The sequence below is a fragment of the Papio anubis genome, chromosome 17 (assembly GCF_008728515.1).
Source record: "Papio anubis isolate 15944 chromosome 17, Panubis1.0, whole genome shotgun sequence".
Lineage (NCBI taxonomy): Eukaryota > Metazoa > Chordata > Mammalia > Primates > Cercopithecidae > Papio > Papio anubis.
The window spans coordinates 4664133-4688308 of record NC_044992.1 but is presented as its reverse complement, the minus strand read 5'-3'; the positions used below and the strand labels follow the sequence as shown (position 1 = coordinate 4688308).

Here is a 24176-nt window from a genome sequence, read left to right as displayed (position 1 = left end):
TGTGGCCAACCCCCTACAGCCACACCCCAAAAGCAGAGGCTGCCCCCCAGGCTGCTGGGTACACGCTACCTGGTGACACCATCCTTGATGTGGTAGAGCAGACACTCAGACATCAGAGGGTCTTCGTTCAGGTTCACCAGGTGGGGAGTCTAAGATGGGAGAGAAATGTGGTCAGGGGGAGCCAGCCAGGGCTGCTATGGAAAGGAAGAAATGGAGCGGTGGGAGGAGACACCCCTCCAGGCCTGGCACTGCCAACTGCGCCCCCTCACTCTGGAGAGCTCTCCTGCTCTCTGTGCTCCTCCCATCGTCATCCTTCCACCCTGAGGATCATATTGGTTCTTTGGTTCCCACCTCTCACACCAGCCGCCTTCGGGACAGCCTGATCCACCCTCTCCTCACACAAGGGGCCTACAAAAATTGCCCCACCCATTCAGCTGTGTCCAAGTCAGCAACCCTTCCCAGGGCCTGTCTCTTCGGAAGCACCTCGACCCACCAGGCTCCCTGACCAGAAGTTCCGGACCCCCCTGCATTCCCTTCTTCTTCCCTATATACCTCTGTCTCAGGTCCCATCATTTCTTTCCTCAAAATGTACCTTGCAGCTTCTGGAGAGTTGGGGGAGACTGAGTGAGCAGACTGGTGCTCCCCACCTTTCATCAACCTTGAATTTCCTACACACATGAATCACTTTCACAATTTAAAAATGAAAAGTGGTGCTTCAACTTAAAAGCAAATGGAACAAACATGTTTCTTGAAGCGGACTCCCTGACTCTTCCCCAGTGACTACCTCTCCCTGGACTGCTTCACCTCAAGCCCGTGTCCCTGCAGCGCCTGCTTGGGGCTGTCCTTGCCTGAGCCCCTCAGCGAAGTTCATCCTGAGTGACTGTCATGCTGCTGTGCTGAAAACCCAGCCCATTCCCTTCTGCCAAAGCACCTTCTCCCGACTTGTTTCTGTTACAACAGCCCTGCCCTTGCTGGGCAGTACTCTGGGTGGCACACAGGCCTTGCTGCCTCTGTACCCGTTCATGCCACTGCTGCCACACCTGAGGAAGCCTCCCTTCCTGCCAGCTGCTGCCCCCTCACACACCTGTCCATCCCTGGGCACCACCCTGTCCCAGGCCCACCTGCCTTCCTGCCACCCCTCAGGTCTCCCAGCTTCCTGCCCACACCTCGCTATGGCCGTGTCTTTGCGTCTCTGCTGAGACCTCTCCAGCTGGAACCCCAGGCCCACGGGACTTGAGCCTGCTTTTTCCCCTGGCATCCCTGGGCCTCCTCCGTGTCCCTGCTCTAGTCCACCTGTCCAAGCCCCCCTCCCAGGCTTGTCTCCCAGGCTCCGGACTTCCACTCAGCGGACCCCTGAGCACTCACTCCAAAGCAGGCCTCCCTGACCGCCAGTGTCCCCAACAACAGCCCCCCTCCCACCCTGCCTCCACCTGCCAAAATCATTCACTTCCTTCACGTTCCTCCCAGTGTCTGAAATGTCCCTTCCTCCAGGAAGTTTTCCTGAGCCTTCCATCAGAACACAAGGCCCCTGCCTCTGCTGCAGAAGGACTGACTGTGGCCTCTCCACCGCACCCTGGTGGAGCACGAGGCGGGGCAGAGAGATGAGTCGAGCCCAGGCACTGCTGTCCAGTCAGTCAGGAAATCAGAGTCAGCTAGGGGAGGTGAGGCTTGGCATGGAAACACCATTACAAGTGGGAAACGGATGCCTCATGGGGGAGCTTCTGATCGTCTCATGCCCTTGCTTAAGTCCGTTTGTTCATTCATTTGTTCCCAGGGGGCTGAGTGCCTCTGTGTTCTGGGAGGGACTCACATGCAGAGAGGAACAAAGTGAAGAACTGTGGGATTTCAAGGGGACCAGGAGGACTTAACGGAAGGGCAACACGGGAGCCGGCCTTGGAGGACGAGGAGGGCGTGGACATGCACAAGGAAGAGCGCTCCAGGGGAAAGCAGCCTGGACGGAAGCACGGAGGCAGAAAGCACAGGGTACAGAAGGGAAACAGCACGGAGTCAAACCTCTGTTTCTCTGGGAGCCACCTGAACACTCAAGAGCCCAAAGCTGTGTCCCCCACGGGTGTCTGTGTATCCTGTGCATCCGCCCTTCGCCCAAGTGCTCTAAGGATCACTCCTGTGACACTTCTCCTGAGGGACACCCATGTCCTTCCCTACACTGCAGTGTCAGGCCTGCTCTGGGACTCGCAAACACTGATGGGCTCCGGAAGCGGAAAGCAATCTGTTTTTTTTTTTTTTTTTTTTTTTTGAGACGGAGTCTTGCTCTGTCGCCCAGGCTGGGGTGCAGTGGCCGGATCTCAGCTCACTGTAAGCTCCACCTCCCGGGTTTACACCATTCTCCTGCCTCAGCCTCCCGAGTAGCTGGGACTACAGGCACCCGCCACCTCGCCCGGCTAGTTTTTTGTATTTTTTAGTAGAGATGGGGTTTCACCGTGTTAGCCAGGATGGTCTCGATCTCCTGACCTCGTGATCCACCCGTCTCGGCCTCCCAAAGTGCTGGGATTACAGGCTTGAGCCACCGCGCCCGGCCAGCGGAAAGCAATCTATCCCTGGGGAGAGGGAACGTGATTTGGGGCAGTGCTTTTCAACTTTTTCTTCAGCCCTATAACGCTTGGTTCAAAACGAAACCTTCTCTAGAAGCCGAGGACATCAAGCAGATAAGCAAGAAGCCGCTCAGGCCCAGGGTGGGGGTGGGAGCCCCGGGGTCTGGTCCTGCCCCTCTCCTCAGCCCCTGAGAAGGAAGCTCAGAACCAGGTTTGAATATCACTGATTCAAGCAATCCTTAGCCCTGGTGAGGGGGGTCTTAGCAAGAGGGGACTCCCTCCAAGACAAACTGTAGTTTTTTCCTCTAGGACCCAACCATAGCCAGTTGGAGCTATCCACACCAAACCCATTTCCCCCATGAGTCTAACAGTTCTCTCTTCTGGCTTCAGATCACATGGCTTTCAAACATGAGAATAGTTCTTTTTTTTTTTTTTTTTTGAGATGGAGTCTCACTCTGTCACCCAGGCTGGAGTACAGCGGCGCGATCTCGGCTCACTGCAAGCTCCGCCTCCCGGGTTCACACCATTCTCCTGCCTCAGCCTCCCCAGTAGCTGGGACTACAGGCGCCTGCCACCACGCCCGGCTAATTTTTTTTTTTTTTTGTATTTTTAGTAGAGATGGGGTTTCACCGTGTTAGTCAGGGTGGTCTCGATCTCCCAACCTTGTGATCCGCCCATCTCGGCCTCCCAAAGTGCTGGGATTACAGGCGTGAGCCACCGCGCCCGGCCCAACCACATGGCTTTCAAACACGAGAATAGTTCGTCACCACCTTGAGAAAAATGTAAAAGTGAACTACCCTAAGACAACTTCTCACTAATCACACTGGCAAAAAGAAAAGTCTTATTAAGCCGGAATGTGGAAAAGGGTGAGGGGAAATGGGCTCTCTTGTATGTTACCCTTGGGAGTACAAATTGGTATGGTTATAATCTTCAGAGGGCATTTTGGCAATATAGATTAAAATTTTACATGGCTACCATTTCATTCAAAATCTACACTTCTAGGAATCTGCTCTACAGACAACACATTTGTTTTGTTTTGTTTTTTTGAGACGGAGTCTCGCTCTGTCGCCCGGGCTGGAGTGCAGGGGCTGGATCTCAGCTCACTGCAAGCTCCGCCTCCCGGGTTTACGCCAGTCTCCTGCCTCAGCCTCTCAAGTAGCTGGGACTACAGGTGCCCACCACCTCGCCCGGCTAGTTTTTTGTATTTTTTAGTAGAGACGGGGTTTCACCGTGTTAGCCAGGATGGTCTCGATCTCCTGACCTCGTGATCCGCCCGCCTCGGCCTCCCAAAGTGCTGGGATTACAGGCTTGAGCCACCGCGCCCGGCTCAGACAACACATTTGTAAGACTATGCATTGTAGCCTTTTTTGTAGTATCAAGGAATGGAAAACATGCTGAATGTCCATCAGTGGGAAGCTGGTTAAATACATTATCCTACATCTACACAACAGAATACCCTAACACCGGGGAAAAAAATAAAGGAATCTTTAAAATAAGGTATACAGGCCAAGCGCAGTAGCTCACACCTGTAATCCCAGCACTTTGGGAGGTCAAGGCCAGCACATCATTTGAGACCAGGAGTTTGAGAATAGCCTGGCCAACATGGCAAAACCCCGTCTCTACCAAAATACAAAAATTAGCCTGGCGTGGTGGCGGGTGCCTGTAATCCCGGCTACTCGGGAGGCTGAGGCATGAGAATCACTTGAACCTGGGAGGCTGGGTTTGCACTGAGCCGAGACTGTGCCACTGCACTCCAGCCTGGGTGACAGAGTGTAACTCTGTCTCAAAAATAAATAAATAAATAAATAAATAAATAAATAAAATAAACTATGCAACTACAACTATTAGAGAGGCCGTGAATGTGTGCAAATGTGTATAGTTCTACATAACACATGCCCGTACACGTATTATAACATCCCCTAGACAGCCTCTCTAGGAGAACATTTTTTTTTTTTTTGAGATGGAATCTCGCTGTCACCCAGGCTGCAGTGCAGTGGCGCAATCTCTGCTCACTGCAACCTCCACTCCCGGGTTCATGCCATTCACCTGTCTCAGCCTCCCTAGTAGCTGGGACTACAGGCGCCCACCACCATGCCTGGCTAATGTTTTTGTATTTTTAGTAGCGATGAGGTTTCACCATGTTAGTCAGGCTGGTCTCGAACTCCTGACCTCAGGTGATCCACCTACCTCGGCCTCCCAAAGTGCTGGGATTACAGGTGTGAGCCACCGCACCCGGCCTTAGGTAGTTTTTTATAGGAGTGTGAGAATGGACAAATACTACTATATTAGTAACTCATAATGGGCTGGGCACAGTGGCTTACACCTCTAATCCCAAGACTTTGGGACGCCGAAGTAGGTGGATCACGAGGACAGAAGTTCAAGACCACTCTAGCCAACATAGTGAAACCTCATCTCTAATAAAAATACAAAAACTTAGCTGGGTGTGGTGGTGTGCGCCTGTAATTCCAGCTACTCAGGAGGCTGAGGCGGGAGAATCGCTTGAACCCACGAAGCAGAGCTTGCAGTGAGCCAAGATCATGCTGTTGCACTCCAGCCCGGGTGACAGTGTGAGACTCCATCTCAAAAAAAAAAAAAAGAACTCATAATGAAGGCTGCCTCTGAGAGGGGAACTTAAGGGTGGGAAGGATGGAGAGTTACTTTTTTCTTTTCTATAACAAAATGCTGTAAACGGAGAGACTTTTCACTGTACACACCTTTTAGAACTATTAGAATGTTATCTCTGGTGTGTATTACTTTTATAAGAACAATTAAAAACAAAACAAGAACCCCCTTCTTTGGTCTCCAGGCTTTGGCAGGTGGCAGCTCTGCAAGCTCTCCAAGGAACAAACCTTCACCCCACCAGTCTCCCACTCCTTTCTGCTTTTTCTCCATCCTTGCGACCATGGTGGAAGTGGCCCAGCTCCAGGTATACAAAGGTGGCTGGAAGCCATGCTGAGAGCGTCTGTAGCCCCTCTCTCCACCTAGATGTGGCTGCGTCCCAGAAGAGTCTGGCTTCTTCAGAAGGACCCCAAAGCCCCGGGTACCCAGCCCCAGACAAGACCCCAGACAAGCAGCCTGGCCTGCTACCCACAGCTCTCTCACTCCCTCACTGTGGCTTGAGCCAGGCAAGGAAAAACCCCTCTCCTCTTTTCAGAACAGTGGTTCAGTGATCCCTGCTTGCTTAGTTCCCCAGATGGACCTGACTTTACAAAACAGAGAAGAGCCTTGTTCTGAGAACCCATCATCTCTTCCAGGCAGCCCCCCGTGACCCTATCAGGCCCAGAGCACAGTGTATCTGATTTAGGGCCTGATCCTCTGCTGCTTCACACCATGGTCCAACGGGCTGGGCTGGTTCCCTGGTGGAACTGGAAGTTCATGCTCTGCTCAAACTGGCCTCTGCACCATCCCTTCATTGGTATGCACCAGTACAGCAGGGTGGCTGTCTATAGCCAGTGTCCTTTCTGACTGGTCAGTCCCTCTGCCGGATGGTTATTAATATTTTGAGTATCATTCCTGCCTCCACCTGAGCCTGACCTCTCCTGCCCTGTTCCTTCCTTCCTTTCAGCAAAGATTTATTAGGCACCTAAAACCTGGCAGCAGGCACGCGTCGGGCACTGGCATGTCCCACTCACCCCAACACGTACCCCAGGCTGTTCAACCTCATGTCGGCCCTACTCCTCCATACCCCCCAAGTCCTGTCCATCTTTCAGGTTCCACTTTCCAAACCACCTTCTCCAGGAAACCAGTTGCAGCATAGCTCCAAGCCACATGGGTGCCTCTATCTATAACCAACCCCTCGCTGCACTGGCAACCACTGTCTTACACCGCAGTGCTTACGCCTCCTCTATTCCTTTAGTCTAGTCTTCCCAAGTTACCCTTTTGAAAATAGATTCCTTTAGTTATCTTTTTAAGCATGCACAGAATACAAAACTCAAATGATACAAAAGCATGCACAGTGCCTCAGTCTCTATCCCAACCAACCTCCGACTTCCCAGGCCCTCTCCCTCTCCTGAGGCTGACTGTCAAGTGGCTGGGGGGAGAAGGCAGGGATGACTAGACAACAGAGAGGAGGTGGCAGGGTGGGGACAGAAATGATGGAGGGACAAGCCAGGGACCTCAAAGGGAGCGATCAGGGACAGCATTCACTACCCTGCACCTGCTGCCTCTTTTCTAAGCATCCAGAGGCTCTCTAGGCCTCCTCGCCCGATTCCTCACTCACCTTCTTTGGAGAGAAGACGCCCACAGTTCCCCCGTCCTCCCGGACAGCCACCCCCATCTCAGCCAGCAATGCTTCTCTGTGGGCAGAGGAGAGGCAAATGTCAGTCTTACCTTCACCTCCCGTGACCTCCTTCCCTGTGGGACCTGATCTCCCTTGCGGCCTCCAACTCCTCCCAGGACCCCAGCAGTCAGGCCTCACACCTCTCCATCCTCAAGGCTTCTGTCTTGCGCAGCTTCTCCTCCCACGTCTCGTTCAGCTCAGCTATTATCTTCTCTGTCTCCTGGGAGTATAAGGGTGGGTAGGTTTCAGGATGGTCTGGGACAAGCAGACCCAGGGTAGGGACAATCTACCCTGGGGCCATGCTACTCCTAGAATTCCTTCTTTCTCAAGCTTGACTTTGGAGAAGTAAACTCCCAGGAACGCCCAGAGCCCCAGCCCTTGCCAGCTCCAGCTTCCCACCTGTAGCCTCTCCATGGCTTCCTCAGGCCCAATCTGGGGCTCTGTGTTGGGGGAGAATGACGGCTCCAGCTCCCCATTATGTGTGGTGGGTGATGAGGGTGAAACTGGAGCCGGGGGAGATGACACAGCTGGCAGGGCGCTTCCGACATTCCCTTCCTCCGCCTTCAGGCCTGGGAGGGAAACGGGAAAAAGAATGAGGTTAAGGAAAGAAGGAGCTGATGAGAGACATCCAGGAGACCAAGAGCTTCACAGAAGACCATTCTGTAAGGACTACAGAAGACCGCTGGTCAGCCTCCTACCAGGCAGGGAGTCCTCCTACTGCAGCCATGACAAACGGACACCCAGTCCCTCTGCATGAACTCCAGGGGTGAAGAGCTTGTTACTGAAGAAGGCGGCCAGTCCTTTCCACTATTACATAACTTGCACCATCAGAAAATTTTTAGGTGGGGCCAGGTGTGGTGGCTCACACTTGTAATCCTAGCACTTTGGGAGGCTGAGGTGGATGGATCACCTGAGGTCAGGAGTTCGAGACCAGCCTGGCCAACATGGTGAAGCCCCATCTCTACTAAAATACAAAAATTAGTCTGGTGTGGTGATGGGCGCCTGTAATTCCAGCTATTTGGGAGGCTGGGGGAGGAGAATCACTTAAACCCAGGAAGCAGAGGTTGCAGTGAGCTGAGACCACACCATTGCATTACAGACAGGGTTTCACCATTTGGTCAGGCTGGTCACGAACTCCTGACCTCAGGTGATCTGCCTGATCTGGCCTCCCCAAATGCTGGGATTACAGGCATGAGCCACCATGCCAGGCCGAAACCCCCATCTCTACTAAAAACACAAAAATTAGCCAGGTGTGGTGGCAGGCGCCTGTAATCCCAGCTATTCAGGAGGCTGAGGCAGAAGAATCACTTGAACCCAGGAGGCGGAGGTTGAAGTGAGCCAAGATCGAGCCACTGCACTCCAGCCTGGCGACAGAGCAAGACTCCGTCTCAAAAAATAAATTAATTAATTAAAAAGAAATTCTTAGCTGTGTTGAGCTGAAACTGGCCCCACGTCACGTGTGCTGGTGTTTCTAATTCTGCCCTCTGGGATAAAAAAGTCTTACTGCTTTCTCTTCTGCAAGACAATCCCTCAAATGTTGGAAGGCAAACATCCTAGTTACCTTCTCCTTCTCTTCCCAAGAACACTCATATTCTCCGCACTGTGCCCTCAGCACCCTAACCATCTTCAATGCGATGATCTCAAGACTGAATGCAGGGCCCATTCCTGACCCAGTCAACATGGATTACACATTCTCTGACTTGGACACTGTTTCCATCAGCAAGGCTGAGAATGACATGCCAGAAAGCAGTCCACTGCGAACTGCTAAGCTATGGTCCACCTGGACTCTGGCGTTTTACAAGAACTTCTGTCAAGAAAGTTACAGTAGCGCCTGTAATCCCAGCACTTTGGGAGGCCGAGACGGGCGGATCACGAGGTCAGGAGATCGAGACCATCCTGGCTAACATGGTGAAACCCCGTCTCTACTAAAAATACAAAAAACTAGCCGGGCGAGGTGGCGAAGCGCCTGTAGTCCCAGCTACTCGGGAGGCTGAGGCAGGAGAATGGCGTGAACCCAGGAGGCGGAGCTTGCAGTGAGCTGAGATCCGGCCACTGCACTCCAGCCTGGGGGACAGAGCAAGACTCCGTCTCAAAAAAAAAAAAAAAAAAAAAAAAAAGAAAGTTACAGTAGCCTAGCCTCTTCTCAACAATGTACCGTTTGACCTATAAGTCCAGATTGCCATTTTTTCCTATAACGGTCATTAGTTCCAGGAGCCTGACAGGTCCCTCTGGATCCTGACTCTCCCCGAGAGTATTAGTCTCTCCCTGTAACATCTGAAGACATACGTCCCCTCTCCACATCTGTGTCCACGTCACTGAGGACATGGAGGGTTTCATAGTGCGTGGTCCCTCCCTGGCTCCAGGACTGGGCAAAGGCAAGGGAGGAGGGATGGGGTGGGCCAAGGGGCATCCCTGAGCTGCCCCTCCCTGGAAACTCGACCTTCCAGAGCAGAGGCTGACAGTCCCTGAGCCATCAGTAGTTCCCGCAGCCGGGCTACTTCCTCCTGCAGCTCTCTGATCAGCCGGGCATTCGGGTCCTCGTTGATGACGGCATTGCAGCGGATTTGCTTGGTGCGGTCAGCGTACCTGGGTGAGAGAAGAGAAGGGTCGGTGAGGCCTGGGTGCATGGGACCCTTGGTCTGCTGTTTCTCCTTCCCTCTCTCCCAGGTCTCAAGATATTGTGGCAGGGCTCGGGCATCTCCCCCATCTCGTCTCACGAGCAGGGTCCTGAGCAGCTCGCTGAACTCCTGGCACTTTTCCTATGCTGCCCCATCCCTGCCAGAGCCAGAAGCCGCACCTGAGGGTGCTGAGAGTCTCCTCGTAATTGATGTCAGCAGGGCTCAGGGCTGCAATCATTGCTGTGCGTGAGTTTCCACCTGTGAATGGAGTGCAGGGAAAAGCTTTAGCTGAAGTAGGGGCTAAGAAAAGTCAGACCGGGGCCGGACGCGGTGGCTCAAGCCTGTAATCCCAGCACTTTGGGAGGCGGAGACGGGCAGATCACGAGGTCAGGAGATCGAGACCATCCTAGCTAACACGGTGAAACCCCGTCTCTACTAAAAAAATACAAAAAAACTAGCCGGGCGAGGTGGCGGGTGCCTGTAGTCCCAGCTACTCGGGAGGCTGAGGCAGAAGAATGGCGTAAAGCCGGGAGGCGGAGCTTGCAGTGAGCTGAGATCCGGCTACTGCACTCCAGCCTGGGTGACAGAGCGAGACTCCGTCTCAAAAAAAAAAAAAAAAAGAAAAGAAAAGTCAGACCAGGTCAAGGGGCTGGGGCCCACTGCCCAGGTGGGGGTCTTATAGGGTCACGGTCTGAGGTAGGGGAATCTAGCGGGGTGGAACTAACCATGACATGTGGTTGAGGTAGGGAATGAGGTCAGGGAGATACGTCTGCAGGACAGTCACAGAACCATGGAAGGGGATGAAGTGAGCAGTGCAGCCGTGGGTGTGAGATCAGGGATAGGGGATCAGAGAGGGGTCATGAGTAGCCAGGTCAGTGAGGCCCTTGGCTTGGCGGGAGGGTATGGCCTTGTTCTCAGCATCAGGAAATCTTCGAAGGATGTTTCCTTTGAAGGGTCAAGGGAAGAAGTGAGACAATGGGATTTGGGATTCTCGGCATAGCAAGGGGATTTGTCAGACGTATCAAAGGAGTTTGTGGGATGTGTCAGGGTCAGCAGGCAGAGAGGAAGAGGCCCTCACCCAAATTTTCCTTGAGCAGCCAGGTGAGCACAGAGTCCCTGTAAGGGATAAAATCCGACTTCCGCTTCTTTGATTGCTGGGGAATAAAAAGGTGAAGGAGATTAGGGTGGGTCACCCCCCTTTCCCAAGCCCCTTCTCTTTCCAACACCCAGGTCTCACCATATCTGCAAGGGCCGAGATCACCTTCCCTAGAGTAGTCAGGGACTTATTAATGTTGGCGCCCTCCTGGAAAAGGATAAGGAATGTGGGGGATAAGTGTGCTCTCCCAATCCGATCCATTTCCCCTTCCTACCTCCCCAGTGAGGGTCTCATGTTCCGACTGGAGACCGCCACATACAGCCCACAACACTGTGAAGCCCCTCACCTTCAGGCGCATGCCCCGGGCCCCTGAGGAGTCGGCTCGCTCACTCCCAGCAAGGTCCACCAAACTGATCTTACTGACCTGGGGTCAGAGGAAACAGGCAGGAGATAAAGTGCGGGTGGGGGATGGGGCAGGCAAATCAGGGAAGCACCCAGCAGGAATGTGGGCAGCTGGCAAGGGCTAGAGAGAGCCAGGAGGAGGCGAGGGAGGAGGCCGGGGGGAAACAGAATACATGACAACAGTGAGACGGTGGTTACTCACTCAATTACAAATAGCTACAGGCCCACCGCAGGCACGGACAAGGGACACACAAGGGATCCAAGCCCCGTCCTGGGTCTCGTAAGAACAGCCGGGTGCAGTGGCTCACATCTGTAATCCCAGCACTTTGGGAGGTTGAGGCGGGTGGATCACCTGAGGTCAGGAGTTCAAGACTAGCCTGGCCAACACGGCGAAACCTTGTCTCTACTAAAAATACAAAAAAATTAGCCAGGCCTGGTGGCACATGCCTGTAATCCCAGGTACTCGGGAGGCTGAGGCAGGAGAATTGCTTAAACCCGGGAGGTGGAGGGTATAGTGAGCCAAGATCGCACCACAGCACCACTGCACTCCAACCTGGGCGACAGAGCAAGACCCTCAAAAAAAAAAAAAAGACAGGCCGGGCACGGTGGCTGAAGCCTGTAATCCCAGCACTTTGGGAGGCCGAGGCGGGTGGATCACGAGGTCAGGAGATCGAGACCATCCTGGCTAACACGGTGAAACCCCGTCTCTACTAAAAAAAATACAAAAAAACTAGCCGGGCGTGGTGGCGGGCGCCTGTAGTCCCAGCTACTCGGAGGCTGAGGCAGGAGACTGGCGTAAACCCGGGAGGCGGAGCTTGCAGTGAGCCGAGATCGCGCCACTGCACTCCAGCCTGGGTGACACAGCGAGACTCCGTCTCAAAAAAAAAAAAAAAAAAAAAAGACAAGCAAACAGTAGAGGGGGACAGATTGACCTGATGGGAAAATGGGGTCGGGGTGGGGCAGGGTCATGGAAGGCCTGAGGAGGCACTCAACTCGGCATGGGCAAGGAGGGCCCAAGACCTTCTACCATGTCACTGTCCCTGTTGCCAGGGGAGGTTGTGTCCAGTGCAGGGCCGGGAAGCAGTCTCACCTTCTCCGAGTCCAGCCCAGTGAGCTGGTCATGGCAGCGCTGTGTGAAGACGATGGTAAAGACGGCATGGGATCGGCTGCTGGTCTCATTCATGTTGGTGGCAGCCACAGTCCTTGGGGGCAAAGGAAGCAGTCACTGGATCCTGCCTCTCACCTTCCCAACCCTGGCCCCCTTGCGCTCTGCTCCATCAGCCTGCCTCACCGTGCTTTATTTCCACAGTCCATGAGGTCAGCAATGTCTGCATAGGAGGTCACAGCCAACTTGGACAGGTCCTGCACGTAGGGGCCCAGGATGGGATGCTCCCGGACCCGCAGAGAACCCCGACTCTTGGGGTTCAAGAGGTCTCGTACCCGCTCACAGTAGATCTCCATATAGCTCACCTGAGTGGGAGAAGCAAATGAGAAGCAACAAAACCAGCAACAACAATGACAACGAAACTTAATCTGACTCCACTGGACACGATCCAGGTGACTGCAGCTAATACACAGCGCAAAGCATTCTGCAGATGCTAGCTCAGCGACCTGTCCAACAAGCCAGGAGGTACGTCCGATCATTAGCATCTCCCAGATGAACATACAAAGCTGAAGGACAGAATCACTGCCCCAAAGTCACAGTTTGTAACCAGCAGAGCCAGGATTAGATCCCAGGCTGTCTGATTTCAGCAATGGCCCTCAGCAGTCTGGACCGCTCTCAGCCCCACCACAAGGACCCAGGCTTACCTCCACAGAGTAGGATAGCTGAGCACTCTGGTTCTCACTAACGCGAGAGAAGAGGTCCTCACAGAGCTGGAGGGGGACACAGGGAAATACAGAGAAGCTCCTAGTTTAGGGCACACCTAAAGTATCCAGCCACAGGCCAGGCCCAGTCCCAAGTGACCCCATTTAACCCTTGCCGCAGCCCTGAGGGAGGGGTTATTCCCGTTTCACAGATGGGAAAACAACCTCAGAGAGGTTCCCACTTGCCCAAGAACACAGGCTAGCGTTCAGCCAGCCAGGGCGCAAACCCCAGGTGTCCTGACTCCCAAGCCTGTGTGCCAGGTTGCTATGCTGGACAGCCAGGGACAATTATGGTTAACTCTGTTATCGCAATTGGCGTTTCTACAGTTAACACTCTGCGATGGTACACAAGCCTGCAGGAGAACCATCCTCATAAATTATTATGAAACTAAGTAAAACAGTAATAAGTGGTAACACTGGCGCTCGAACCCAAGACTCACTGATGCCAAAACCTTGCTCTTCTCAATGAGGCTCCTTGCCTCCAACAGGGACAAAGACCCTCCCACCCCAAAGGGTTGTCCAGCTTGAGTCAACCTCTCTCTCCCATCACCAGTGGCCTCAGAGCCAGGTCTCTGTTCCACAATCCTCAGACCCCGGTCCTTCCTTCCTCAGGGGGCGGCTAAAGATGTTCCTGCCCTGGCTGCCCCACCAGGTCCTAGGTGTACCTGGGGCACGATGCCCTGCTGCCCTGGCTCCTGCCGCCCCATCATGGTATAGGATTTCCCAGCCCCGGTCTGCCCATAGGCAAAGATGCACACGTTGTAGCCTTCAAAGGCGTGGAGCAGCATCTCTTCTCCAATGTCCCGATACACTTGCTGCTGAGATGCAAACTGGGGGTCCTCCGCCTAGGACAAAGTGGGGGCAGAGAAAAACAGAAGGAACCCTGGATGTCTTTATCTTTTGTGTCTGTCCCAAGAGTCTTGCTTGCATCACTGATGATTCTCCAAAGGTCCTATGTGCCCTCCCACCCTCATCATTGTCCTCATCACCCCGAGGATCCTATCCAGCCCCTGCTAGTCCTAATTACCCCAAGGGATTCTGCCTTCTTGTCATGGCCTCAATCACAGCCTAAGGGTCCTACCACCCCCATCCAGGATCATCCTCCTGGGGGTCCTATTTCTCAACATGTCCCCTCCCCAGGACCTACATCCACTGTCTCTCACTGCCCTGCTCTTCCCCCAGCCCAACAACCCACCGAAGTGTGTGACCAGTAGGAGTAGTCAAAGGTGAAGCTTTTGGGGGCATCCTTGCTCTGTTTAGGATTGATGATGGCTGAGGGGCAGGAGAGGGTAAAGGAAGGAAAGTCAAGGTCAGGTACTCCCAGCCCCTGCCCATACCCCCACCAGCCCCTGGAATCCAAGCATCCCACCCCTCACCACTGCCCTGACTCATCTCTCCCCTTTAATATTCCCCACCCCCTCCAGCCACCAAAGCTAATTTTGGCTTCCTAGGACCCGCCCCCACTGGGCTGCCTCCCTGGATTGGGCAATGGAGGGCTCCAGGCCAACATTCCCCCTCCCAGAAGACTGGGAACACGGGAAAGGCCAGCCTGCCCCAGCCCCCGCCCTCACGACTAGCACCTGCTCTGTGCCCGGCACAGACCTCCTCTTAGTTTGGCCCAGAGGGACTGGCCTGTGTGGTGGGCCCGGTCTTCCCTGTCTGTGCCCAGCCAGGCCCCGGGGACTCACTCACAGGTGGTGTTGCCCTGCATGCTGACCACACACTTGGCATCCTGGCTGGTCTCACGGGCGTTAAAGGGCCGAACCCTCACTGCTACTTTCACCGAGGCACCAGCCATGGCTTCAGACACTCCTGCCCTCCTCAGCTGGAGGACAGAGAAAGGAGTGGTGGGGTCAGAGCCACTGGGGGCACCCAGACATTGCCTCCCAGCTTCTTCCCAGAACCAGTCTCTTCACATCTCCCCCAGAGCCACCCAGCCTCTCAAGGACCCAGCTCTTATTCCCCTGGCTTTCCTCCCAAATGTCACTGTCTTGAGAGACTCCCATAGGTATTTCTGCCTCTCTCCCCAGCCATATTCCACCTTGCAGGAACCTGGGCGGTCTCCCCCAGAGTTACCTGGTGTCCTGGCCCCAGACCAGGGGGGCTGTATCAGTTCTCGCTGCCACTGGCCCTCGTAGGGGGAGCCCCATCCTACTACTGGGACCTGGCCACACCAGCTGGGGCTCTGGGAGATACCCTGGTTGTGGGGGAAGAGTTGTTAGGAGGCACCTGTGGCTCCAGAGACCTGTCTGGGGTTCCCAGGTTAGAGGGCCACGGTTAGGGGGGAATAGTAGAAAAAGTATGGACAGCTGCCCCTCTGGAGTGGCAGAATGCAATGTGAATCCAAGGGCAAGGACGGTGATATTTTTATTCCTCATCACTCGCAAGTGTACTGAACGTTCAGATAGAGGAGAGAGAGAGAAAGAGGCTGGACAGAGGGCAATTCAGAGAGAGGGGCACATGGGCAGAGACGTGAGGGTGGCGGGAAGACAGAGACGAGGGGTAGAGAGTCACAGACACCAAGAAAATGAGAGAAATAAGACAAAAGGCAAGCCTGAGGTCATGCTATGAAGGAAAGAATGGGAGAGGAAAGGAGAAAGAGACACAGCACAGCAAACACAAGCTGTTAAAGAGGCAGGAACTCCGGGGCCAAAGCACAAACTGGGAGCCCAGAAGAGAGATCAGAAGAAACTGCAAATGCAAAACCTGTCCTGAAATTCCCCACAGGGTCGGCAAGGGAGAATCCAGTTCCCACCTAAGGCCCACAACCTCCACACGCCAGGCCGGTAGTGCGGATGGGCAAAGTCCAAGAACTGTAGATAGGGCCCAGGACTGGGATCCACAGGGCCAGCTGTGTGGGCTTTAAGCCCCTTGCCCAGCCCCCAGCACTTCCTCCTCAGGATCCAGGACAATGGGCAGGGGAGGGTGGGGTCATCCTGTAGCCATCAGACCAACCCTCAGGGCTCTACCCTTGGGGTGCCCAGAAATACCTGTGTTTGAGGGTAGAGGGTCCCTGGGGGCCTCCCTGAAAGGGAGAAAGAAAAGCAAAAGGAAGCCGGCTGGCCAGTGCCAGCCCCAGCCTGGGGCTAGTGCTATGGCGTCCACTGCCCTGGGGAAGGTGCCAGGCTGGAGCCCAGGAATGTGGGTGATCGGGTGCCCACACCCTGTGAGGAGAGGCTGAGCAGCCCACGCCCACGGACAACAGGGAGGAGAACCACGAAGAGGAATAAGGGATGCTAAGCCCCCTCCTGTGACCCCAGTGGGCCCCAAACTCCTGTCACACTGGGCCTCCCCCTCACCAGCCTTCCTGGGCAGAGCATGGGAGGGTGAGGGGCTGGTCTGTCCCAGGACAGGAAGGGAGTAGCTGGAATCACAGAAGCTGGCTCAGGAAGAACAGCCCTGACCCCCTAGACCCTAACCAGGGGAGGGAAGGACACTGGTGGGGACAAGCCATGGTGACGCCGTTGCTGCAGCTAATGGGACAGGGAATGGGGTGGCATGGCTGGGGGCCAGCAGGGTAAGGGAACAGAGGTAGGGACAGGGGTCAGCCGGTGCAGCTGTGAAGGAGCCGTGGGGTACAAGGAGGATACTGGGCGGCTGGGTGGGGCCGCCCGGCCCGAAAGGGAGTCTTGGGCCACCTGCACCTTGCCCACCCGGCAGTTCTCACACATGTCCCCACCCGGCCTCTCTGGGCGGCCATGCGGACCGGTCCTCCTGTCTAGCCCTAAGCCGGCGGCCGCCCGGGCCTGGCACCTCTCTGCGCCTCCGCGGAACAAACAGCACATGATCCCGGCTCTCGAGCCTAGATCGCGCCGCCGGACCCCGGCTCCCCGCCCCCCAACCCGGCACATTCCTCCGCGGGCGTCCCTTCCCTCCCCCTTGCCCAGCCCTCACCTCGGCGCGGCGGGGCTCCCGGAGCGGCTCGGCGGAGAAGGACAAGCTTTCCGGGAAGCGTGAGGCGGCGGCGGGAAGGATCCGGGGCCGGTTCGTAGCTGCCCCCGCCCCTCGCCGGGTCCCCGGGCGGCGGGCGGCGGACTCGCGCCCCGGGGGCGGCAGCAGTAGCGGCGCCAGCGGCCGGCGCCCGCCCGGGCAGCGCGAGCTGGGGCGGGAGCGAGGGGCGGGGGACGCGCGGGCGCGCGCGGAGAGGCGGGCGCGCGCCGTCCTGGGAAGGAGCCGGGAGCGACCCGGGCTACTCTTATTAAAGGGGCAACGCTCCCGGCCTGTGGGGCCCAGCGAGAAGGGACGCGGGGACCGAGCTGCGGACGCAGAAGGGCGAGCAGACGCCGCAACCCAGGAGGGTTGCAGATGCCTGAGGAGCAGGGAAACGTCGGGGCCTGACCCGCGGGGGCACCCAGGCCCCGGCCCAACTCATGTCGCCGCCGTTGGAGGCGCGTCCAGGGGGCGGAGCCTCCTGCCGAGGCCCGCCCAGAAGGCGGCTCCGCTCAGGCCCCGCCCCCAGGCGAGCACCGCCCGCCGGCTCCTCCCGCGGCTCGAATCGCCGTCTCTCTCCTCCCCGCCCCGCCGAGTTCTAGAATTCGCCGCGCAGCTGCTTCAGGTGCTGGGGCCAAGTGCGGCCGGCCGTGGCGCGGCTACTCGGGCGCTCTATCCCCGCCTGGCCCTCAAGTTCGGCCGCCCCGGACGCCGCCTCAGGCCCAAACAACCCCTTCAGGCCCGGGTGCCGCCTAAGGCCGGAGCTGCCCCCTCAGACCCAGGGCTCCCCTCAGGCCCCAGCCTGCCGCTCAGCCTGGGCCCACCACCCCAGGGCCCGTCTCGGGGGACGCAGCCCCCAGTCGTCGCAGCCCCCAGGCTGGGCTGCCCGGAAGGTCCGGCCACGCCCGGTCCACCTGTCGAGGGTCCCGGTCGCCCTTTCAGGCGCCCGCCGCGCCCTCCGGCCCGGCGCTTCCCTCCAGCGGGGCTCCAGGCTCCAGGCAGCCCCTCAGCCCCAGCCTGACTCTCGGGTCCTCATCCACCCTTGCAGGCCCGGGCCGTGGCTACCCCGAAGTCAACTGTGGAGGATCCTTCCTGGCTTCCTTCTGCTCCATCCTGCCCTTGGATCTAGGTCACCCGCTTGGGCCCCACTTATCTGAGGCCGGAATGCCCCGCAGCTCCCGCTGACCCCCCCCCCCCCCCCCGCGTTCTGCTGACCCCCCCTCCGAGTCAGGACATCCCCTTTAGACCCCACTTTAGGCCCTTTCAGCTCAACTCCAACCTTTGACCTCACCTGCTTTCTCAGCCCATCCCTAGTTCCCTTGGATAAATGCTAGTTCACCTCTACAGTTCTAGCTGGCTGCTTCTGTCCTTCAGGAGCCTACAGGCACTGTCTCCTAACTTATCTAGTTTTTTTTTTTTTTTTTTGAGACGGAGTCTTGTCTTGTCGCCCAGGCTGGAGTTCAGTGGCGCGACCTCGGCTCATGGCAACCTCCGCCTCCTGGGCTCAAGCAATTATCCTGACTCAGCCTTCTGAATAGCTGGGATTACAGGTGCACACCACCACACCCGGCTAATTTTTGTAATTTTAGTAGAGACAGGGTTTCACTGTGTTGGTCAGGCTGGTCTCAAACTCCTGACCTCAAGTGATCCGCCCACCTTGGCCTCCCAAAGTACTGGGATTACAGTCTTGAGCCACCGCGCCTGGCTTTTTTTTTCTTCTTCTTCTTCTTCGAGACAGGGTCTCACTCTGACGCCCAGGCTGGAGTGCAGTGGTGCGATCTCACCTCACTGCAGCCTTGACCTCCCGGGGCTCAGATGATACTCCCACCTCAGCCTCCCAGATACAAGCGCACACCACCACACTTGGCTAAATTTTTTTGTATTTTTGTAGAGAGGGGGGTTTTGCCATGTTACCCAGGCTGTTCTCAAACTCCTGGGCTCAAGTGATCCACCCACTTCCACCTCCCAAATCGCTGGGATTACAGGCGTGAGCCACTGTCCCCAGCCTTAACTGCCCTTTCTCCCCACCCCAACTGGCCTTCAGGTCATCTTTGGCTGTCCCTCATTTTAGCTATATGCAACTGACCTCCCTGCTCACCTTCCTATCCACAGGCATTCCCAACTGCCCCCTCCTTCCCTGTCACCAGTTGACCATTATGTCCACACTTAACTTTTAAAAATTTATTTACTTTTGAGACAGAGTTTCACTCTTGTTGCCCAGGCTGGAGTGCAATGGCATGATCTCTACTCACCACAACCTCTGCCTCCCCGATTCAAGCGATTCTCCTGCCTCAGCCTCCTGAGTAGCTGGAATTACAGACACCCACCACCACCCAGCTAATTTTTGTATTTTTTAGTAGAGAGAGGGTTTCTCCATGTTGGTCAGACTGGTCTCGAACTCCCAACCTCAGGTGATCCACCCACCTCGGCCTCCCAGAGTGCTGGGATTACAGGCATGAGCCACCACACCTGGCCAACTTTTTTTTTAAAATAGAGATGATGTCTCTCTGTGTTGCCCAGGCTGGTCTCCAACTCCTGAGGTCAGGCAATTCTCACGCCCCGGCCCCTCAAAGTGCTGGGATTACAGGTGTGAGCCACAGCGCCCAGTCCACACACTTAACTTTCACTAACCACTCATAGTTGATTCATTGAGAACCCTCAATTCTGTCACTTCTCTTACCCCCAAATGCCTCCGCCCCATCCAATCTCCACTGTCATTATTTTTCAATTTCATTGTTCCATATTGCCAGTTGTCACTTAACTGCCATCTGTAAATTTGACTTATTTTGCACATTTAGCTTCAGAAGATTTGCTTTCTCCTTTATCTTTTTACTATGTCCACTTTTCCTGTGCTCACTGTCTTCAACCTAATGTTCAATTAATAGTCCAGCACTACAAATACCTTTTTCTTTTTTTTTTCCTTTTTTTTTGAGACAGAGTCTTGCTCTGTTGCCAGACTGGAGTGCACTGGTGCAATTTCAGCTCACTGCAACTTCCTACTCCCTGGTTCAAACGATTCTTCTGCCTCAGCCTCCCGAGTAGCTGGGATTAGAGGCATGTGCCACCATGCCCAGCTAATTTTGTATTTTTAGTAGAGATGGGGTTTCTCCATGTTGGTCAGACTGGTCTCGAACTCCCGACCTCAGGTGATCTGCCTACCTTGGCCTCCCAAAGGGCTGGGATTACAGGCGTAAGCCACCGTGCCCAGCCGCTACAAATACCTTTTAAGCTCTCTCTTTTTTTCAGCATCCATATGTTCTTTTTCCAGTCTCTAGATCTGCTACTGGTCTCATCCCTACAGACATTATATGAATGAATGTCTTTTTTTTTTTTTTTTGAGACGGAGTCTTGCCCTGTCCCCCAGGCTAGAGTACAGTGGCATGATCTCAGCTCACTGCAACCTCCGCCTCCCAGGTTCAAGCGATTCTCCTGCCTCAGCCTTGTGGGGAGCTGGGATTACAGGCGCACACCACCACACCCTACTAATTTTTGTATTTTTAGTAGAGATGGGGTTTCACCATATTGGCCGGGCTGGTCTCGAACTCCTGACCTCATGATCCGCCTGCCTTGGCCTCCCAAAGTGCTGGGATTACAGGTGTGAGCCACCATGCCCAGCTGGAATGAATTACTTCTTTTCCATTATCCTCCCAGCACCAAAAAGGAAACTAGCTACCCAGCCCAGTCCAGTCATGCAGGTGCAGGATGATGGAGGCAACCTCATCCCCTTTGCCAAGTGAGTCCTCCCACTGGGTGGGGAGCATGGGGAGGGGATGGAGGGAATATTGCATGCCTGGGTCCTTCCCTAAGAGAATTAGGAAATAAAGAACAGGAAATGCAATGCCTGGTCTCAGTGGATTGATGATTCATTAATTTATTCAACAAATAGTTTGAACACTACAGTGTTCCAGGGACTGTATTAGGCACTGGAGATTCAGCAATTAGCAGGATAGAGGTCCTGCTCTTGTAGAGCTTACATTCTAGAGAGGGGAACACATTCTAGAATGTGTAAACAAATAAAATTTCAGCTAATGATGGGTACTATTTAAAACATAAAACACAGGGCCAGGTGTGGTGGCTGACTCCTGTAATCCCAGCACTTTGGGAGGCCGAGGCGGGCGGATCACCTGAGATCAGGAGTTCAAGACCAGCCTGGCCAACATGGCAAAACCCCATCTCCACTAGAAATACAAAAATTAGCCAGGCACGGTGGTGCTCGCCTGTAATCCCAGCTACTCGGGAAGCTGAGGCACGAGAATCGCTTGAACCTGGGAGGCGGAGGTTGCCGCGAGCCAAGATCGTGCTATTGCACTCCAGCCTGGGCGACAAAAGCGAAACGCCATCTCAAATAAATAAATAAATAAATACATAAAATTATGAAATTTTTTGTGAATTTTTTTTTTCTTTGTGAGACGGAGTCTCGCTCCGTCCCCCAGGCTGGAGTGCAGTGGCGCCATCTTGGCTCACTGCCAGCTCCGCCTCCCGGGTTCCCACCATTCTCCTGCCTCAGCCTCCTGAGTAGCTGGGACTACAGGCACCTGCCACCGCGCCCAGCTAATTTTTTGTATTTTTAATAGAGACAGGGTTTCACCATGGTCTCTATCTCCTGACCTTGTGATCCGCCCGCCTCGGCCTCCCAAAGTGCTGGGATTACAGGCGTGAGCCACCGCGCCTGGCCTTTTTTTCTTTTTTGAGACGGAGTTTCTCCCTTGTCGCCCAGGCTGGAGTCCTATGGCGCGATCTTGGCTCACTGCAACCTCCACCCTCTGGCAGGATTCTCCTGCCTCAGCCTCCCAAGTAGCTGAGATTACAGGTGCCTGCCACCACGCCTGGCTAATTTTTTGTAATTTTAGTACAGACGGGGTTTCAACATGTTGGCCAGGCTGATCTTGGACTTCAGACCTCAAGTGATCCACTCACACTGGCCTCCCAAAGTGTTGGGATTACAGGCGTGAGCCATCACGCCCGGCCAGTGTTCGTGTACTTTATGTGTGGCCCAAGACAATTTTTCTTCTTCCATTGTGGCCCAGGAAGCCAAAAGATTGGATATCCCCGGTATAGAGCTTAGACTCAGTGAGATCTGAGGGTCAAACTACAGCCAATCTCCACCCTCAACCCAGCTTCAATTTCCTTTCAAGGCAGAGGCCTTACCACCTTCTTCAGCTAAAGTGGTTAAGAGAGGACACGGCCTGAGGGAACCTGGGCAGCTTTATAGTCCCATGGAAAGATGGCCCTTGAATCCTTCGGGTGAGTAGATTGCTGTAAGGGAAGAGCCAGACCTGAGCCTACCTTGTCCTCCCCTCAGGTGTTCCAGGGTGGTCAGCCGATCTCCACCACCAAGGTTGCCTTCCCAGAGCCTCAGACTCATGCCCCAGCGTTATGGAGATGTCTTCTGGAAGAACCTCAGTCAAAGGCCCAGGTGAGTAGAGGAGAAAATGGATACCAGCTGGATGTGGTCTTAACTGGATTAAACTACCATAAACCCATATAGCAATAGGCCCTAGTCTGAGGTTAATTTCCCACTGGCTGGTGGACATTGTAGCTCCTAATGACAGAAAGGAGGTTGGGAGAGATGATCAAAGGAGCAATATGGATGGACGTGTCCCCTCTGCACTTATAGCCCCCTTTTTGTTCTTCACAGCCTCACTTGGCTGGAGGAGCAGCACATTCCACCCATGCTGGTAAGACAGACCCTCTGCCTTCAACAGTTCTCTGTTAAAATTGCACCCACTGCTATCCTGTCCCAAGCTCTCCTCATCACCGCTTCCCTATGGTATTCCCCAACCAGTGCACTTCCTTTCTATGAATCAGTCATCATGTTTTTGAGATATCACAGGGGTCTTCCTAAGACCCCGGACTCCCTACCTAGTTCAATCCAAGCTCCCTTGAGAGAACCAGTTCTTTTTTCTAGCTCTTTTTCCCCATTCTCCGGCACAGAGAGCCACTGGTTGCTCCCAGCTTGGTCTGTATCCTCCTGAGCAGCTCCCACCCCCTGAAATGCTTTGGAGAAGAAAGAAAAGGAGGCCATGTTTGGAAAGAATGCAGCAGCAGGGGCTTGGGGGTGTCCCTGCCCGGGTGAGAGCTGTCACTTACCACCTGGAGGACCTAAGAAGGCGTCAGAGCATCATCAATGAGTAAGGAAGGGAGACATCTAGGTTCTGGCAGTCATGCAGGATTTGGGGACGGAACAGTTTGAGCTAAGGAAGGGGTTGAGAGCTTTGAGGGGAGGTTTGAGGGGAGCTTTGAGGGGAGACTGCTTGGGAGGAAGCTGTGGGCTTTGGTGTGATTGAAACAGATTTCTGTAATATGAAAAGGAGGAGGGAATTGCGGTAAGAAGGATGAGCCACTTGAGCTAGAAGGAGTAGAAACTGGATCACTGAAGACAGGAAAGCAAACCATAGAACTGGAGGACAGTGGGGAGGCTGGGGTCGCCTCTGGGTTCCTAGACAATATGCTTCAGTCTGAGGGGAGCAGAAAATTGGGAGTGGAGAGTTAGAGGTCAAATGACAACTCCCTGGAGTCCCAGCAGGAAGTATTTCAGAACAGAAAGGTGAAGAATGGAGAGACAGGAAGCCTGGCCTCCAGGTACTTCTCTCCTCAGCCTAAAGTCTCCACAGACTGAAGAAGGCCCAGTGGGGCAGCTCTGGGACTGCATCTGAGCCAGTGGTGCTTGGCGAAGAGGGCTGTGGATTTCCCAGCACCAATGAATACCCTGATCTGGAAGAGGAGAGGGCAACCTATCCACAGGAAGAGAACAGTTTTCTCACTCCTGGCAGGGCCCAGGTATTGTTGGAGTGGAACTGGGTGGAGTGAGAGGGAGTGACGTGGGTTTCTGGTCTTGCGTGGAGATGCAGTAGAAGCTGAGAGCCAGGTTGAAGAACTGGATTTGAGAGGAACAAAAATAAGGTAGCTGAGAGCCAGAGACTTTGAGGTACCTAAGCTTGGGTACTAGGAAATCTGGAAAAAAGACCTACTTTTCCATTCTCTTTTTCAATTTCTCTCATCTTTACAGCTGCTTTGGTCTCCCTGGAGTCCCCTGGGTCAGGAGGCGGCTTGTGCCTCCAGGCAGCTGCACACTCTGGCCTCCTTCAGCACTGTCACAGCCAGGAGGAACCCCCTTCACAATCCCTGGGGGATGCAGTTGGCAGCGTCTGAAGAGTAAAGAGAAACCACTGATGCCGAGATACTGGTGGTGCCCCAGGAACCCAAGACTAGTTCCGTCACTAGAGTCACCCCCATTGCTGACATGAAGGCGTTTCCCCTTCCTTAGCCTCTCCAACTGCCTTTCCCATCCTCTGAACTAGGCATTAACAGCCCCCCGGGCTCCCAAATCAACCCACCGCTCTCACAGGAGCACCCCAAGTCCTGTTTTCCTCCAGGCCCCGCCCCTGGCCTTGTGTTCTCTCTGCTCTGTTATTAAAAAGCAAGCAAGTGGA

The 24176-nt window shown here is 54.7% G+C and overlaps 2 protein-coding genes across 8 annotated transcripts in view; one reads left to right on the top strand and one right to left on the bottom strand.

The window, feature by feature from the left end:
• KIF1C (kinesin family member 1C) overlaps positions 1–16911 on the bottom strand; it is a 27855-nt gene extending 10944 nt beyond the window's left edge. The window contains exons 1-17 of one of the 2 annotated variants that reach the window (XM_003912165.4): positions 16708–16911; positions 14890–15010; positions 14506–14638; positions 14009–14085; positions 13479–13658; positions 12757–12822; positions 12239–12417; positions 12038–12149; positions 10892–10969; positions 10687–10752; positions 10528–10603; positions 9629–9707; positions 9272–9417; positions 7231–7400; positions 6972–7051; positions 6772–6847; positions 70–149 (exon numbers count right to left, since the gene is read on the bottom strand). In XM_003912165.4, the coding sequence (XP_003912214.1) occupies positions 70–149; positions 6772–6847; positions 6972–7051; positions 7231–7400; positions 9272–9417; positions 9629–9707; positions 10528–10603; positions 10687–10752; positions 10892–10969; positions 12038–12149; positions 12239–12417; positions 12757–12822; positions 13479–13658; positions 14009–14085; positions 14506–14611 (1571 nt within the window). In that variant the 5' untranslated portion in view covers positions 14612–14638; positions 14890–15010; positions 16708–16911. The remainder of the gene's footprint in view (positions 1–69; positions 150–6771; positions 6848–6971; positions 7052–7230; positions 7401–9271; positions 9418–9628; positions 9708–10527; positions 10604–10686; positions 10753–10891; positions 10970–12037; positions 12150–12238; positions 12418–12756; positions 12823–13478; positions 13659–14008; positions 14086–14505; positions 14639–14889; positions 15011–16707) is intronic. The other variant, XM_031657297.1, reaches the window with a different exon arrangement.
• On the top strand, positions 16690–24176 carry INCA1 (inhibitor of CDK, cyclin A1 interacting protein 1). Of its 6 annotated transcripts, XM_009189441.4 has the most exons (8): positions 16728–16797; positions 17018–17368; positions 20395–20476; positions 22046–22159; positions 22382–22421; positions 22678–22874; positions 23358–23523; positions 23753–24176. In XM_009189441.4, the coding sequence occupies exons 3-8, from the start codon at positions 20433–20435 to the stop codon at positions 23900–23902; spliced, it is 711 nt and encodes a 236-aa protein (XP_009187705.1). In that variant the 5' UTR covers positions 16728–16797; positions 17018–17368; positions 20395–20432; the 3' UTR covers positions 23903–24176. The 6 variants fall into 6 exon arrangements, with proteins under 6 accessions (XP_009187706.1, XP_009187705.1, XP_017805777.1 ...); XM_009189442.3 differs by lacking the exon at positions 17018–17368 and having other exon boundaries at positions 16690–16797; XM_017950288.3 differs by lacking the exon at positions 20395–20476.

Excerpts from the sequence above, each read along its gene's own strand:
- INCA1 (XM_017950287.3), top strand. The coding sequence starts at position 20,364 with ATGAATTACTTCTTTTCCATTATCCTCCCAGCACCAAAAAGGAAACTA. Across the intron at positions 22,875-23,357 it reads CGTCAGAGCATCATCAATGA|ACTGAAGAAGGCCCAGTGGG; the intron begins GTAAGGAAGGGA and ends AAGTCTCCACAG. Across the intron at positions 23,524-23,752 it reads TCACTCCTGGCAGGGCCCAG|CTGCTTTGGTCTCCCTGGAG; the intron begins GTATTGTTGGAG and ends TCATCTTTACAG.